General features: G+C 48.9%; 4 protein-coding genes across 4 annotated transcripts in view; 2 read left to right on the top strand and 2 right to left on the bottom strand.

The window, feature by feature from the left end:
* Positions 1-4,795: 4,795 nt before the first annotated feature.
* MCYG_06468 (conserved hypothetical protein) lies at positions 4,796-5,558 on the top strand (the record flags this gene model as incomplete). Its single annotated transcript, XM_002844458.1, has 3 exons — positions 4,796-4,900; positions 5,033-5,375; positions 5,470-5,558. The coding sequence occupies 3 exons, from the start codon at positions 4,796-4,798 to the stop codon at positions 5,556-5,558; spliced, it is 537 nt and encodes a 178-aa protein (XP_002844504.1).
* A 2,184-nt stretch (positions 5,559-7,742) lies between these two features.
* On the bottom strand, positions 7,743-8,719 carry MCYG_06467 (conserved hypothetical protein; the record flags this gene model as incomplete). Its single annotated transcript, XM_002844457.1, has 2 exons — positions 7,743-8,164; positions 8,695-8,719. The coding sequence occupies 2 exons, from the start codon at positions 8,717-8,719 to the stop codon at positions 7,743-7,745; spliced, it is 447 nt and encodes a 148-aa protein (XP_002844503.1).
* Positions 8,720-11,445: 2,726 nt separating this feature from the next.
* Positions 11,446-13,274, bottom strand: MCYG_06466 (CaaX farnesyltransferase beta subunit Ram1; the record flags this gene model as incomplete). Its single annotated transcript, XM_002844456.1, has 7 exons — positions 11,446-11,746; positions 11,817-12,077; positions 12,134-12,251; positions 12,303-12,430; positions 12,481-12,555; positions 12,611-12,766; positions 12,814-13,274. 7 exons carry the CDS (start codon positions 13,272-13,274, stop codon positions 11,446-11,448), a joined length of 1,500 nt encoding a protein of 499 aa, XP_002844502.1.
* A 651-nt stretch (positions 13,275-13,925) lies between these two features.
* Positions 13,926-14,913, top strand: part of MCYG_06465 (mucin-like protein 1) — a gene marked incomplete at both ends in the record, with an annotated part of 2,463 nt that continues 1,475 nt past the window's right edge. Inside the window, one exon of the mRNA XM_002844455.1 lies at positions 13,926-14,812. Coding sequence (XP_002844501.1) covers positions 13,926-14,812 — 887 coding nt within the window. The remainder of the gene's footprint in view (positions 14,813-14,913) is intronic.

Here is a 14,913-nt window from a genome sequence, read left to right as displayed (position 1 = left end):
GATCGATAAATAACAGCTACACTCCGTTCCTTTCTTGATACAAGCCTTCACTCTTATTGTGGATACTAAACATAGAATGGCATCAAGAAGGTTTCGGGGAGCATAGAATATTCTAATTCCTGCTACCAAACCTGGTGCTCATTTGTGTATATCCCGGCAGACCCCGACTGCATGATGCATAATGTGGAAAGCTTTATTTGCTTTCCAGCGCCGATCTACAAGCATGTAGGGGAAACTCTTCAAATGAACCGGACTACTTCCCATTCACCCACAATACACCCCCCCTGCTCAAAATATCAATGGAGCTTCATGCATGACTTGTCTATGTAGGCTGCAGCAAGATCAACCCACGCTTTTGGCTTTGCTAAAATATGTCTTTTCGGGTCTGTAGTTCATGATGCGCATGAGACGGTCGGCTTAAGATCGATTATTATCAGCTCCGATGGGCCGAGGTTTAGAAACCTTCAATCTTTAACCATTTTTTTGAGCGAGATAGCATTTGGTTATACTCCTGATATGCCTGGAAGCGCATGCTGCAGCTGATACTGGGAGGTGAAGCTAATCAAGAGAAGCTTTGATAAACCGGAGAGCTAGCGGGGTTATCTATTCAGAGCTATCAGTTTAAGACGAATCCACGAGTTTTTAATTGAACTTATGGAGAGTCAGAAATAATTAGCTGAAGAAGCTGCGCCACCAACATGAAACCAGGATACATAAATGGTTTTGCGTCAAGAAAGATAGCATCCTCAACCAAGGGCAATCATCATCGGATCTGGAGCTTTCTGCAGCTTGTCTATCCACAGTATGTGTCCACCATCCTCACCAATACAATCTCAGCGCCTGATATTGCCTTCTGCCACATCTCCACCGACCCACATCGCTTCTTTCACGTCCATGCGCACAGCCCTATTTTTCTGACTAATTCTATTCAATGTCAACGAGCCTTGCTATCTTATAACCGTAGTAATATGTATACTATGAAAAAACAATGCTCAGCAGTGTGAGAATGGTACACGACATTGATAGACTGGAGATAAGACAACTCTCAGCCACACAACTGGGGCCGATCAGCGCTCAGGTCCCAGCTGTGCGTTTGATGATGAAATATCATGCGGCCTGTGGAGTTTATCTGGTGCTGTTTAAGTATAACTAATTACGCGGCAAGGGAAGGGAGCACCCTCCCGTCGTCCCCACATAGTCACAGGTGTATATACCCTACTTCGTGTATGAAAGGGCGGACTGAAGTGGATGCAAGCCTTTAGGTCTGGGAGGGACCGCTCCGTCATACAACTTTATCCATCAATGAAAAGAAAACGTTGATCGCGTGCACAACCTCATATCCATTGCCTTCGATCGCTCGATCCAAGATCTTGAGAGGTAAATGGCCCATTTACCAATCGCTTAATCGAAGCACCCCCCTAATTGGTTCTCTCTTGTAGGTTTCAATTCAGATCGTGAAGCCACCAACTGTACCTTATAATAACACTTGACGTATAAATTCGCCAAAAAGGCTACGTCATAACTTCCACTAACGAATGTTCCCTCAGATTCTATACTTTGCTTCATTCTCTTACTCCAGACAAGCCGTCTTATCATAGGGATTTCACACTAGAATTACTAGTTATCTGTGTCTAAGTGCAACGTATCAAATACACGAAAATCAGTACAGCCAAATGCTCTCCAGTGGTATTACTGGCTACTTTCTTGTATACATACTATGTATCTACTCTCCTCTTTACGGTAGTGGATGTACCCCATGAGATCCCTAACTTAAACCGATAACCTTCGCTGGACGGGATTTCCGAGCTATGGCCGAATTACACCTGTGGCTGGATATTAAGTCATTCAATGAACTATACAGTTCTTAGCCTAGCGGTGGCTCGAGCACTTTGCCAACTTGTGATTAAATGAGGAGGCTGGTTGATTTTGCCATCTAGAAAATGCTTGGTTGGATATGGGGTTGAGTGAAGGAACATGGCCGCTCCCGGGGGCGAATATTCGATCCTGGCGGTGTTTTAGGCTCTTGGAAACGAATAGAATGAACTGGTCATTGACACACAGGGATAGTGGCGAGGATCCAGCCGGGAAAAAAATAAGAGTATCAAAGCCAACCCCCATGCTTTGGCTTCGAAATCTGGGAACATACATAGTAGTACTCCTACAGGTGATCTGTTCCTTTCGACCGATATATGTCCAATTCCGTGCTAGTAGAGCCAGCAGAACCCTATGTAGATACCTCCAGGATAGATATATACATGGTACTATTTCTCCATCTTACTCGACGTTTCTTTACCCGATAGTCTGTCTAAAGAAATACGGTCAAGTGGCCCAGTTCACCTTCGAACAATGTAACAGCCCCTACAATCAGACAAATACCACCTATCTGCACCCCTTACGCCCCGTTACATGCAGACCATTTCAGAATTACAGGCACCTGCAGTGGGATATAATGAGCTAGCTAAGATTAAGTCTGAGAGCCAGTCCAAGGGCAAACCCTAGAGGAAAGCATGTACAGGGATAGTTTTATATGGAAGGGTAAAAAGTATTAAGCATATGTATACGGGGTAGGCGTAAGGGGCAATCTGAAAGGTGTCCTGATTGCCACACAGCCTATCCCCATTCATCGAGTAAGGGCCCGCCTGCATATGTGCTAGTTAGCCTCAGAGAGACAGCCTCTAAGGGCTGCTGCTTAGCCAAAAGTTAGATAGATTGGAGGTAGGATGTTTGTCGGCTTATGAGGCCGCATATATAATAACTGCGGTTAGAGGCCGGGGTAGAGATCATTATTTCATTAGTTATCGCTTAATCACCAGAATCTCATGCACATAACCAAGTACACAGCTCGAACCCATGGTCCCTGGCATCTTATTTATAACCTCGATACGATGGTTAAGGTTACCCAAATCAACGAGACGGGGTTTGAAACGAGGTTGACATTCCATTCTTTCTGTAGTTCCTAGTAGCTCTGTAGACTGAGAGAGTTCTAATTTGAATTCCCAGGGAAACAGACAAGACAGAATATCCCCCGTCCACGGGGTCATCTGGTCCATTTTTCATTCGCTGTACATAGTAACATCACTGTTAAACAAACTGAAAGGCCGGAATTGCCAGGAATCTCACTCACATGTAGAATTGCAAATTTTTCCAGTGCTTCCCTGCAGACTGCGCCCTCCCTGTTTCTGGTATCAATAATGCATTAGCCGGATAAGCAGGGAGGCTTGCACTAGACAAACGGCAATACGCAACGCGAACCGTAAACAGGCTTTGATTGGTCTTGGAATTGAAGCACGACGACCAAATAGGCATTCAGACTATTGAAAAACAAAAAATAGTCAATGGAGTAGTTTGATAGTAACGGCTAGAATTTGAGATCCCGCAACCGCAAAATGCGCGAAAATTTTACCCATGCTGCGGGCTGATCCGATCCGCAGAGCTTTAAAACGCCAGCCGTTCCCTGGTGCCGGCAAGAGATAAGAAGGAAGTAGGTACCCGGATAGATAGGTTGTCCCAAACGACTGGGAGAGAACAGAGTCACGCATGCCGTGCATACTGAAGGATACGACACACCAGTCCCGCCTGATGAAGTGATATCGCGCGCCAGGCTTATGGGATCTGGAGTCTGAACAATGGGCTGTCCGGAATAAGCATATTGGGCCTCGAAGTGATAGTATTTGTCCGATAGTCATCTCATGTTGACGGAATTTACGGAATCACCAAGAAGTGTCACCAAAAACGACTTGAAATGGTCGAACAAAATGGCAGTGGTTAAGGGTTCACGAATATACGAACTTGATTGTCTCACAGCGACCCAGGCTACCACTATGCACCTTCCCCGTCAACAACGATATTTGCGAATAGCCGGGATAATGATAATATCGACATGAATATTAATAGCTGAAGAATTCGAGCGGTCGACACTGTACCACTGGGAGAAGTTGTCATACCCATCCACCTGGCTCAAATCAACTGCTTTTGCAGAAGAATAACCACGCGAGGATGGTTACTGTGAACGACCTGCTGGGAATACTGCCCCAGGCAGGCTCTATATTTCGTCATAAAGTTCTCATGTGAACGATAGCCTTGTCCGAAGAGGAAGTTATAGATACCCTGGCCCGAGCAATGCCCCATTTCCCATTTTGTTACGGCGGAGGAGCCAATCCCTTCCATGCTTTCCAGAGGGGACGTTCCGATGGAGTGGTTACTGATCAGCATGGCTGCCCTGCAAAGTCGACATTTGAGGTATATTTTGTCGAATTATTCCTTTTATGGTGTCAGGGGATCCGAAATTTGTCCGAAGCTTCCAGGCCCGCTGTGTGGTTGAAACTGGGGTTAACCTAGTCGCACATGATAAATAGAATTTATATTGCTTTTTTGTCATATGCATCGAGTACGATAAACTTACTGCATTGTGACGTTGACATATAGCTGTTGAATTCGCGTTCAACCCTCCATTTCCCTTTCGATCGAAGCTTGGAGAAAATACTAGTCAGGGCTACAAAGCAAGTAGTAAGATGCATAATGTTTGCTATCAGAGTACTAAGCTCAATGCTTCGGAGGCGCTGGGTTGGAGATATATAAAACCGCGTGATCGCCGTGGATTGCCAGCTTTAAAGATTTCACCTTCAATCTCTTTAGCCTCTCTGTTATTCTCCCTTATTTATTCCTGACCTAACGCTTCTTTTTCTTCCCCCTAAGCACCCATTACTCCAATTGAACGACGTGGAAGGCCTGGGGCCTAGTTCACCTAAAGAGGCTTTTGATTTGCTGTTCATTGCATTGATTTCCCATAAATAAGATGTCAGTGCCTGTTGGGCCTCGAGCATCCAAAGAAGACTTCATGCGCGCACTTGGTTTGGACTCAAATAATCCTCAGCATGAGCCATATTACCGTGCCATGAGGGTGAGTGACCCAACAATTTGGTAGGGAGAGGAAACCTACCAACCACAAGTTTCAGTACTATTGCGTAGTAATGCAGGGTGGCAGGAGGGGGATTGCAAATAATGCGCGATTGCTGATAACTCCCCTTATCAGGATGAAGCCATTGTGGTGTATAACCATATGCATCGAAGCAATTCTGACTTGCTCGATAATTATCGAGCCGACCCAAATATGCGGCCGCCATTCTGTTGGCACTATATCCGCCCCGACCGACAGCGGTGGGGTGTGATGGAGATATGGAGAAATTCGGGGCCTGTGACACGACCCCTATTCGACCGCGGTGCTACTCCTGGGGAGTACGGCCCTAATTGGGTTACTGGATGGCTGTTGTACAGTGTATTCCGTTCACGGGATATACGCAACAATCGCCATCGTAACCAGAATAAGAAAGATTCCGGTGGTGGTGGTGGTGGTAGTAGTAGTGGAGGCAGTTCCGGTAAGTCTCAGCTCCCTTTTCTCCTGTCCAATATAGCCTATGCCTTTGATATTTTGAGCAAAGGAAAAGATACTAACACTTGGTCTCTGATGAGCCCGGCTGCGACGAAAAGGCTCGAAAAGTCCAACTTCAGGTTCTGAAACACAGACAAAGTCGACTTATTACGACCCCATCAGAAATTAAATATGAATCGATATCTCCTCATTGCCATATCAGCATATCTAGCGGCCTGGGCGGCTAATATTGCAAAAGTTTCATAGATTGGAAATCTCTTTCTCTTATTTTCCGCATGCATCATTCGTTTGGTTATGCTTCTTTTGGCGATTTCACGATATCAGCTAGTGCCAGCGTTTCCTTCTTCTCCCATACTTTTCTGTTTCCCTGGTGATTTGCCAAATCTTCATTCCCTTGCTTTTACCAAATTGGGTTCATCGACGATTGATACCCTCCTGCATTGCGCAATATGAATACGGGGCGGGTTAAAATATCCCAGTGCGCGAACCCATGATCTTAGCAACCAGATCATGGCTGGCTGAAGGGAATAAACCGAACCTGGACGATATCCCTTTTTTTAGGATTTTCTAGAACCGGAACGCCGTGTGTGTTGGCACAGTCGTTCAACCACCAATGAAATGCAAGTACTGAGTACTCTCATCGCCAGCGACCAATTTCTCCTTTGGAGCTAGATGCAGGGATTTCAGCGGCTGATATTGACGTTTGGCATTGTTGTGGGATGGACTGGGGGTATACATAAACTGCTTACGATGACGGGACAGCGCCAGGGAGCAGGGTTCAGGGTATCACTTGAAGGGGGGTTGTTCAACATTCGATGTGTCAATGTAACGATGGCTTCATAACTGAGTTTGGAGGAATAAACAGGATACCATCCCACTTCTACGGACAAACAGATACACAATACGTCAGTTCTTCTCTTCGTCGTCTTTCAATGAAATTGATAACAAAATCTTTGATTCATCAACTCAATTTGGACATCACGTGGAGTTCACCGGGAAAATATTTTTGCTATCCGAGTGACTTTCCCAAAAGGGAAAGCCAACCTCACCCATCTATAGATGCTGTTATAAAACTTCTACACAGCGAACAACAAACATCAAATAGCCCAGACAACAGCCTTAGAGCATCTACAAGCCTTCAGAAGATATTTATACAAACCAGCTTATTCTCTGATCATAACACATTTAATTAATCGATGCCTATCCGCTGAGTACTTTTGAGGATTAGTTCCTCATATTAAACGAGTATAGGGCCAATTAAGAATCCCGATAGTTGGGCTATAGGCTTGTTATTTGCAAGTGGTTGGCTGATATTACCCCGATGGAAGGACAAAAGGAACAACGGATGAAACCTTCCATTGATATGACACAACAGGAGAATTGTGACGAATAGGAACTAGCCAACCAAAGCCCTCTTCCGTTCAGCCCAACATGGCCGGGGTAGAGTTCATTTATCTTCCGCTGTTACACATCACATGGAGGCAGAAGGTGTGTCCTCCAGACTCCATATAGCTCGTTATGTGGCTGCCAAGCTAGTGCTTTTACCAGTTCTAGTCCGAGGTGTGAGTTTCTAGGGAAGCGAATGGAAGGGATATTTGCATGGAGAAGTTCCATGTTAAGATATAGCATTAATGTTTCCAGAGAGTCTTCATCATTAAAATCGTCAAGTCATGAAGGATGTACGGGAAGAAGTTTCATGGTTCTAGAGAAACAAGCAGGTAAGCAAGAAAATAAAATATCCACCAAGGCATAAAGATTTCGGTATCTGCGGTAAATTATCCAGGGATTGACGCTGAAAGCAACAGGGAAAAAAAAAAAAAGCTTCTCCATGCTTGGGAGCATTGCGGCTTTGCCTGGAGAGAAGGATTTCAAGGGGCGAGGTTCTATATGAGAAATGCGAGATAGGAAACAAAATCGAGATAGAAAGGAAAAAGTCGTTCAGTCATCATTCGTTCATCATTCATTTGTCGTCAATATTTCTTTTTGGTTGTCGTCACAAGGCAGTATCAGGAATAGGTGCCGTCATATCCGAACCGACTGCAAGATACGGACGGCGGTACAAGGCACAGAAAAAGCAAGCCGTAAAAATCGTGAAAAGTCATAGGCGATAAAAGCTGTCATCAACATATGTTTGTTTTGTGCTGCTTGGTCGTGTAACTGTGTGTGAAAAGTGTGATTGAGAGATGTTGGATTTCGGAGGTATGTGTGCGATAAGGCAGTATATCCGTTTTTTCTTTTTTTCTCCATTTTTCCCTTCCGTTTTCTTTTTCTCACCCTGGCAGGCGTGTAGAGGTGTAACTATGTGATGGTAATCCCTTGAGCCAAGTCGAGTTAGATTCATTGGTTCATGCAATTAACGGGAGCTATATGCCAGGGCGATGGCTGGCGCAGGCCCCTGACGGGCTCGATGCACCCTACCTCTGTCATAGCTTTCAGGGCTGCTACCTCCGCTTCGGCTTCCACCACTGCTGGTTGTGGATGTATCGGTATCATCTGTATATCGAGCTCTTCGGCCAGTGCCAATGGCAACGGGAATGCCCTGGACAATGCCTCCATGGTCGTGGCCGGCAGGGTACATGCCGTCATTGACTGAGAAATTCCGGCATATCAGATAAGCTCGCATGGCGGCCTTCTCACGAGCGAGCAGTTCCGTCTGGCAGGCTTCATCGGTTTGATATTCGCGGTTATTAACTCGAACCACGCATGTATATCCTGATCCGGAGCCGTTTACTTGTTCGTAAAGGGGCTCTGGCCAACGGCGGCGGCGGCAAAGACCTGCAAGGAACATAATACATGTTATTGGCTGTTTATACCATATTATGATTGCCCGTCCGATTGGGCTGGTTGGCTCTGAGGAAAGATATGAAAACAAGTTGCAGGACTTTCTAGACGTCAAAAAAAAAAAAAGTCTATCATGAAGCCATAGGGTCACACAACTTTGATCATTCAGGCATTGAACTGGGAGTAAACCAGTACATGGACTAGGGATTTAGAATAGGTATCGGGCACCGGGAACATCGACAGCTCCCCCGTTACTACAGCAAGACACCCAAACAAGTGGCTGAAGGTCTGGATATTCTGCATGAAACACAATGCCATCCCACCAAACAGCATGATCATCATCACAGGCTGGAAAATGGAAAAGCGAGGACATCAGGTGCCCGGAAGGGGTAGCAAACGAGCAATTGATTGGATAGTTGGGCAATCCCGGTATTTGGTACGAAGGAATGGATGAATTGGCAGTTGGGTGTTGGGTCAGGGGTGTGTGTTCATTCAATAAGGAGAAAGAGAAGAAGTCAACATACTCGCAAGGTAAAGAATGTAGTACATCTTGAGCTAAGTAGCCGATGTACCCTGAACAGCTTTTGGGGGGTATCGTTGGAATATCTCCTCAGGCAGGAATACTACTATTCTTGGCCCGTCTTCTCGATTCCTCCGTGCTGCCCGACTCTCCCAGTCTCACGATCTCCTATCCGCGAATCCGGTTCGGCCGCAGGGTGTATCTCTCTTTTCTTTTCTTTTTTTTTTTTCTCTTGTATATCTTTCTCTCCTCGTTTCTTGACCGAAGAAATGGAGGACGGACGAAAGTCTCAATCCGGGTTTGATGGATGCCCAACAGGTTGCCAGCTAGTAGTACACGGGCATTGAAAAACAAAGACGAGGCGGTTCTTTTAGGGCGAATTCAGGTAGAAATAGAGCAAATTGGCAGGGAGAATTGGTAAACGAACTAAAGCTTCGGGATGAAATTAAACATAAAAACGAAGAGAAAAGAAAAAAAGGGGGTGTGTGTGGGAAGCAAGGTTGTAAGGGTTTAAAGGGTGTCTACAGGAACGATTGCGTTAGGGATGATACTCTTGTACAGAGAAAGATGCTCCTGTCAGTTCTTATCTAAAAATAAAAGGAAGAATTCCTGCCATTCTAGACGGCTGGGTTCAATATGTATAGTTAGAGAGCGAAGGATGGCCTCGCTTTTGAATCCACCCAGCACAGTAAGGAAGAGAAGGGAAAAAAAAACCTTGCAAAAAGAGATGGCAAAAGGAGAAACGGGTGGGGCTATGATGAATTAGCTAGCATGTATAAATATATCCTTGGACACCCGAGTATATGATGCTGATATCATTCATTGCCTTGATTATCAAAAAAAAAAAGGGGGGGCGATGTTGATAGCTGTGATATGACGAGGTATATCGCCTTCATAACCGTCGGGAATTCACCAGAAGATGAAGGAATATGGCCTCAACCATCATTGAAAGGAGCTGGATGGAACATGCTCGCTCTCTCCGCATACTTTGACCGTTTCTTGCTTTTTTTTTTTTTTTTTTTTCATTTTCCTTTTCCACTTTGGATTTTTGATGTGTTGGCAGGTTTTCTTGCCAGTGAAGAAGATGAAAGATCGAGAACGTAACCCCCCCGGCACTAGCGAATCACGGCCTGCTTTGCCGTCGATCTAAAACCCACTGGGATTGGCTCTCTGGGTTCATTTGGCAGCTTTTTTGGTCGAAAGCCGCAGGCAAGGAGACGCCTGGGAACAAGCCTGGTGCGTTGCATGATTTTTATATCTTGGTGCGTTGCATGGTTTTTATATCTTCCTGTGCTTTGCCTGGTTGATATGCGATGCGATGCGATGCGATGCGATGCACTGCGCTATGCAAGATCTTCTATATCCTGCCAATGTATTTACGAGGGTTGTCTGCCCTTCGCACTGAGATGGGATACCCGGCATCAAGTTACGGGGGGCTATTTACCGAAGCGTTTTCCCTCCCTCTGTCTGTCTGTTTCTGTGTGTGTGTGTGTGGCATGGCCTGATCAAGAAGAACCAGCGGGAAGGCGAAAAGAAGGTCATGCAAGTGTACATAGTACGGTTTGCATGTCCCGTTTCAGTGGAGAAACGAAACAAGATCGAGTAAAGTTCGGTCATGTATCAGTTGAAAAAAAAGACCAAGGAGAGTTGCTTGATTGAAGACGATAACGGCTTTTTCCTTGGGTCTCCCCCTTGTCGTTAACCCTTTTCCTGTTCTCCACTGTAGATGCAATCGGATGCACGTAATAGTTTAGACGTGCGTTGGCCAGCGTTGCAAATCATTCTGGAGGATGTCCCATGGCTGTACAGATGTCTCCACCCGTGGATGGTAGGTGACTGGCTGGCGAAACCGCCCAAGGACGAAGCGGGAAGCTGAGTTGCATCGAAGGCGAGCAGGACAGGATCAGGTCTGGGAGGGAGTCAGCAATGTATTACTCGCAGCTTCGACTAACTAGTTGACGGCAGAAATGAGAAGTACTTACGTCAAAAGCTACGGATGGGGGAAACTTGGTGCGAGTTATGCGTTGTTCCCAGTGACAGGCATGTTTGATGCACTGATGAGTTGGCAAGCGGCTTTTATTTTTTGTAAGAAGGGGGGGAAAAATAAAAAAAAGGAAGGCCGATAGTGGCTATTTGACTAGTCGGATGGTTATTCTTAGGAATTAGTGGAGATTTAGCATATTGATAATGAGGAATGGAATATTTCATGCGTTTCAGGAGGAGAGGCAAGTTGATAAATCCGTTGGCGGTAAAAGAAGAGGTCATCGCCGCTGAAGAGAAACGGAGCTATGTAGGCCAGGGTTGAGGGCGGGAGCAAGGGCAGACGGGCGCATATAGACAAGGGTTGTTTCAGTTGCAGGTACAGGGATGAAGAGATTTGATATACACAGTTACATAGGTTACATACATAGAATGGAGTACTTTGCCGTGGGTTATCTCTTTGTAGAGTCGACCTGATGCGGTATGCAGGGCATTGAACCGGGAAAGAGATACATACATGCACGAAGAGGGATACAGACCTGTACATGGGGAGGTACCTTGACTAATTCGTTTGTAAGGTCGGCAGGATACCTGCATAAGGCGGCTTCTACGATTCGTCCAGAAGACAAAGAAGAGCAGACGGCGTGAGTGCATTTTTCCCTCATGATATTCGGTTAATGCCCAGTCGGACAGGACACTCGCTTCCGCATCCGCTGCATGGATGCACATAATATCGAGACCGACCCGTGCATAGCACTATGTAGAAAGCAACGTTTCAGACGGTCTCTCTGGGGATGGAGATGGGATTGGCCCTGCAGAACGAGCGTATGGCCTCAGCAGCAGCGTGCGGGATGACGAAGAGAGGGTGGAGGGCCGTCAGACGGTCCTGTTCCTCGTAGACCGTGTCCGGATCACTGCCGTCGGCGAGCGCAGGCGAACAGGTCCATGAAAACGCGGCTTCGAAGGGGTCATGGTTGGCGGCACCTGGTTCAGGCTGGGGGTGAGTATTGGTGTGCTGGTGCTGTGCATTACTCAATCCGGCCAGCGTGTAACATGTATGATGGGAATCCGCATGTCTAAATACGAGGATTCAGCCTCTTATCAAGGAAGTAAAAAAAAAAGGGGGGGGAACATCATCTGACATACTTTCCGGGCTTGTCACGCAGGCCACCGTACTGCGACTGGCAGCAGTTGAGGATATATCTGGACAGGCCTTCGCGACTGTAGAGGCTGCGGGGAGCCGATAGCGAGCCAGCGTCCAGGGCCTGCTGGACGAGCGGCCAGCATCCTCCGACCCAATGGCTGTAGCAGCCGTCGACCAGCTTGTTTGTGCGACCTGAAAAGCCGCCCTCGGGGGCATACTGTCTTGCCGACAGCCAGGAGACCAAGGAGGGGAGGTCGGTATACCTGTGGTCGTTTTTAGAAAACTTACTTGACGAGAGGGAGAACGGGATGGTGCGCACCTGTTGATCATGGCCCGGGGATGGCCCAAGATGCAGAGACATGCCAGTGCGCAGTATGTGTATGCGCCGTGGGCCTCTGTGCCAGGGCTTCCTGAGAAGCCTCCCTCATACGTCTGGCCTGGTACGGTTAGCCTTGCACTTGTGTATGCACTTATGGGTATGGACGTACACCTGGCGAGATACTCTGGCAGGCCGCTGGTGAAGGAGTCGAGTCCAAACTGCCGTGCTGGGGCATCCGGTGGCAACTCGAGAGGTATATCCAGCAGGGCAATCATCACCATGGCGCAGTAGGCTCCCCTGGGCAGGTTAGCGGGAAGCAGCAGCGAGAAGGGAGGACGGGGACCAACCGGACATCCTCTTCGCCTCCCACGCTGACCTGAAACCCCCCGTCGGCCTGCTTCAACTGTCCCAGCCATCTCCAGCTGCGGGCGTTAGCAACCAAACACAAACAGAGACGGAACGGTGCATAGGACCAACCAGGCGAGCCTGTCGACGAGAGAGAAAGCCTCTGGCCCACCGACCATGGCCAAGCTAAGGGTGAGAGCGTAGGACGAAGCGCAGTGCGACATCTGACCGTGTCCGCCGCCAAAGCCCCCTGTGCCGTTCTGCATCGGTGCCGCCGTTGCAGCGACCCTATCCTGTCAGCACGTACGTATATATGTATGTATAAGGAAACACACCTGCTGCGGAAGAGGGAGAGGTCCTGGCCGAGCAGGGCGAGCCCGGCCAGGGCCCAGTAGACCATCCACGGCCTGCTGGCGTCGAGGCCGACGAAGCTGGCGGGATACTGGCCCAGGGCGTCGAGCAGGTAGTCGACGTGCAGCTGGCGGGCGAGCTGCTGCACCCCCTGGCCGTTCAGGGAGAGGAAAGTCGCCTCGCCGGCGAGGAGGGGGATGCAGCGGGCGGCGACCTGGGCCTGCGAGCGGGATGTCTCTGTCTGCAGCCCGTCGAGCGGAGGCAGCGTGGCGAAGAGCGGGTTCATTCTCTCGTTCATTCTCTCGTTCGTCTTGTTCGTCTTGTTCATTCTCTCGTTCGTCTTGTTCTCGTTCATTCTCTCGTTCGTCTCGTTCGTCTCGTTCGTCTTGTTCGTCTTCTTCCTCTTCCTGGCCCGTGGGAAGCGGACTCTCCTGGTCAACGGCATGGGCTATTGTGCTAACTATTGTTGGTATTGTTCTAACTCTGTAATAAGCACTCGATGTAACTACGTGATACTCCGACTCGGCAGCGGGCCGATGCATGTAATCATCTGTCCAGGAAAAGAAACGACTCAGTACACCGCCAGGCGCCAAAGTAGCGGAGAGCCATCCATCTACATTCATGTACATCTTACATTCATGTACATTCATCTTACATTCATCTTACATTCATCTACTATGTACTATGTATCGTCTCTACATCGTATAGCAAGAATGATAACCGCAAGGAACAAGGATGAAGCGCGTGCATGACACCGCAGTGCGTCGCCGTAGCGTCGCCTGGTGTGTATATGTGGGTGTATGTGGGTATGAGTGTATGAGTATGAGTGTATGAGTGCGTGCGCAAAGGACAAGGACGTGGCAGTGGACGCCGCCTCACCGCTGCTTTGGCTTCTTCTTCTTCTTCTTCTTCTTCCCCCACGCTTGAAAGGGCAAGTCGGGGTTTTTCTCTTCTCTTCTTCATCCTCTTCATCTCTTCATCCTCTTCATCCTCTTCATCCTCATCTTGCGAGCAGCCACCGGAGGAGAGGAAGACAAGACCAAGACAAGACCAAGACCTACGACGACCTACGACCGCCTGCCGACTGCATGATACCATGGGCGACGTCGAGCTGACCTCTGACGGGCTCGTTGGCCTCGACTACAGCCCTCGAGCGTACCTGGCGTCTCACTCATGGCCTGACCAGGCGGAGTCCACCACGACCACCTCTGCCGGCCACTACGATGCCACCACCACGGTCGCCCCGGACCCGGGACTCATGGCGGAGTGGCACTTTCAGCGTCTCCAGCCCCATCTGCAGTTCCAGCACCAGCACCAGCAGCAGCAGCATCAGCAGCAAGACTACGCGTATACCACTGTGCCGCTGCAGTCGCCCATAGGACTGCCCATGCTGCCCGTCACGGAGACGGAGGTCCACCAGATGGACGCCGGCATGCTCGATGGCTCCTATATACCCCTCTCCACGCCGGTAGACATGGTCCCCTTCACCTGGCACGACTTCCACGCCGAGCTTGGTGCCTTTCCCCTCGACGGCATGGGCGGTGGCGGTGCTGGCCCGTATCAGCCGGAGAGCGGTAGCTCGCCCGTTGACAGCTACCTCGAGGCCCGCTCCCTCACCAGCTCCAGCAGCGACAACGGGTGGACGGCCATCGACAGGGCTCACTCCATCGACTCCTCGCCCTTCCACGACCACCACCAGCACCACCACCACCAGCACCACCCCATCTTCATCAACCCCAGCCAGACGCTGCACAACCGCAGCCTGTCGGAGTCCTCCTTCTCGGACCACCACTCCCTCCACTCCAGGAACTCGTTTGGCTCCTTTGTCGACGTCTCGCCGCACATGCACTCGCCCGGCTCGGAGTCTGCCCTCGAGTTCGACTACGGCGTCCCCCTGCCCCGTCGTGTCTCCTGCGACCTCATCTCGCACGGGTCCATCTCCCCCGCCGCCGTCAGCCCCATCGCCATGTGCGGCCCATGCCGGTCCTGACAAAGAAACAGACCGCCTCCTCGCCCGCCAGGTCTCCCAAGTCGTCTTCTTCCGCCTCTTCTGCTTCCGGTCAGGCCTCCGGCATCGGGCTCAC

Source organism: Microsporum canis, genomic scaffold (genome assembly GCF_000151145.1).
Source record: "Microsporum canis CBS 113480 supercont1.6 genomic scaffold, whole genome shotgun sequence".
NCBI lineage: Eukaryota > Fungi > Ascomycota > Eurotiomycetes > Onygenales > Arthrodermataceae > Microsporum > Microsporum canis.
Note: the sequence above shows the minus strand (reverse complement) of the source record. Positions and strands in the feature narration are given on the sequence as shown.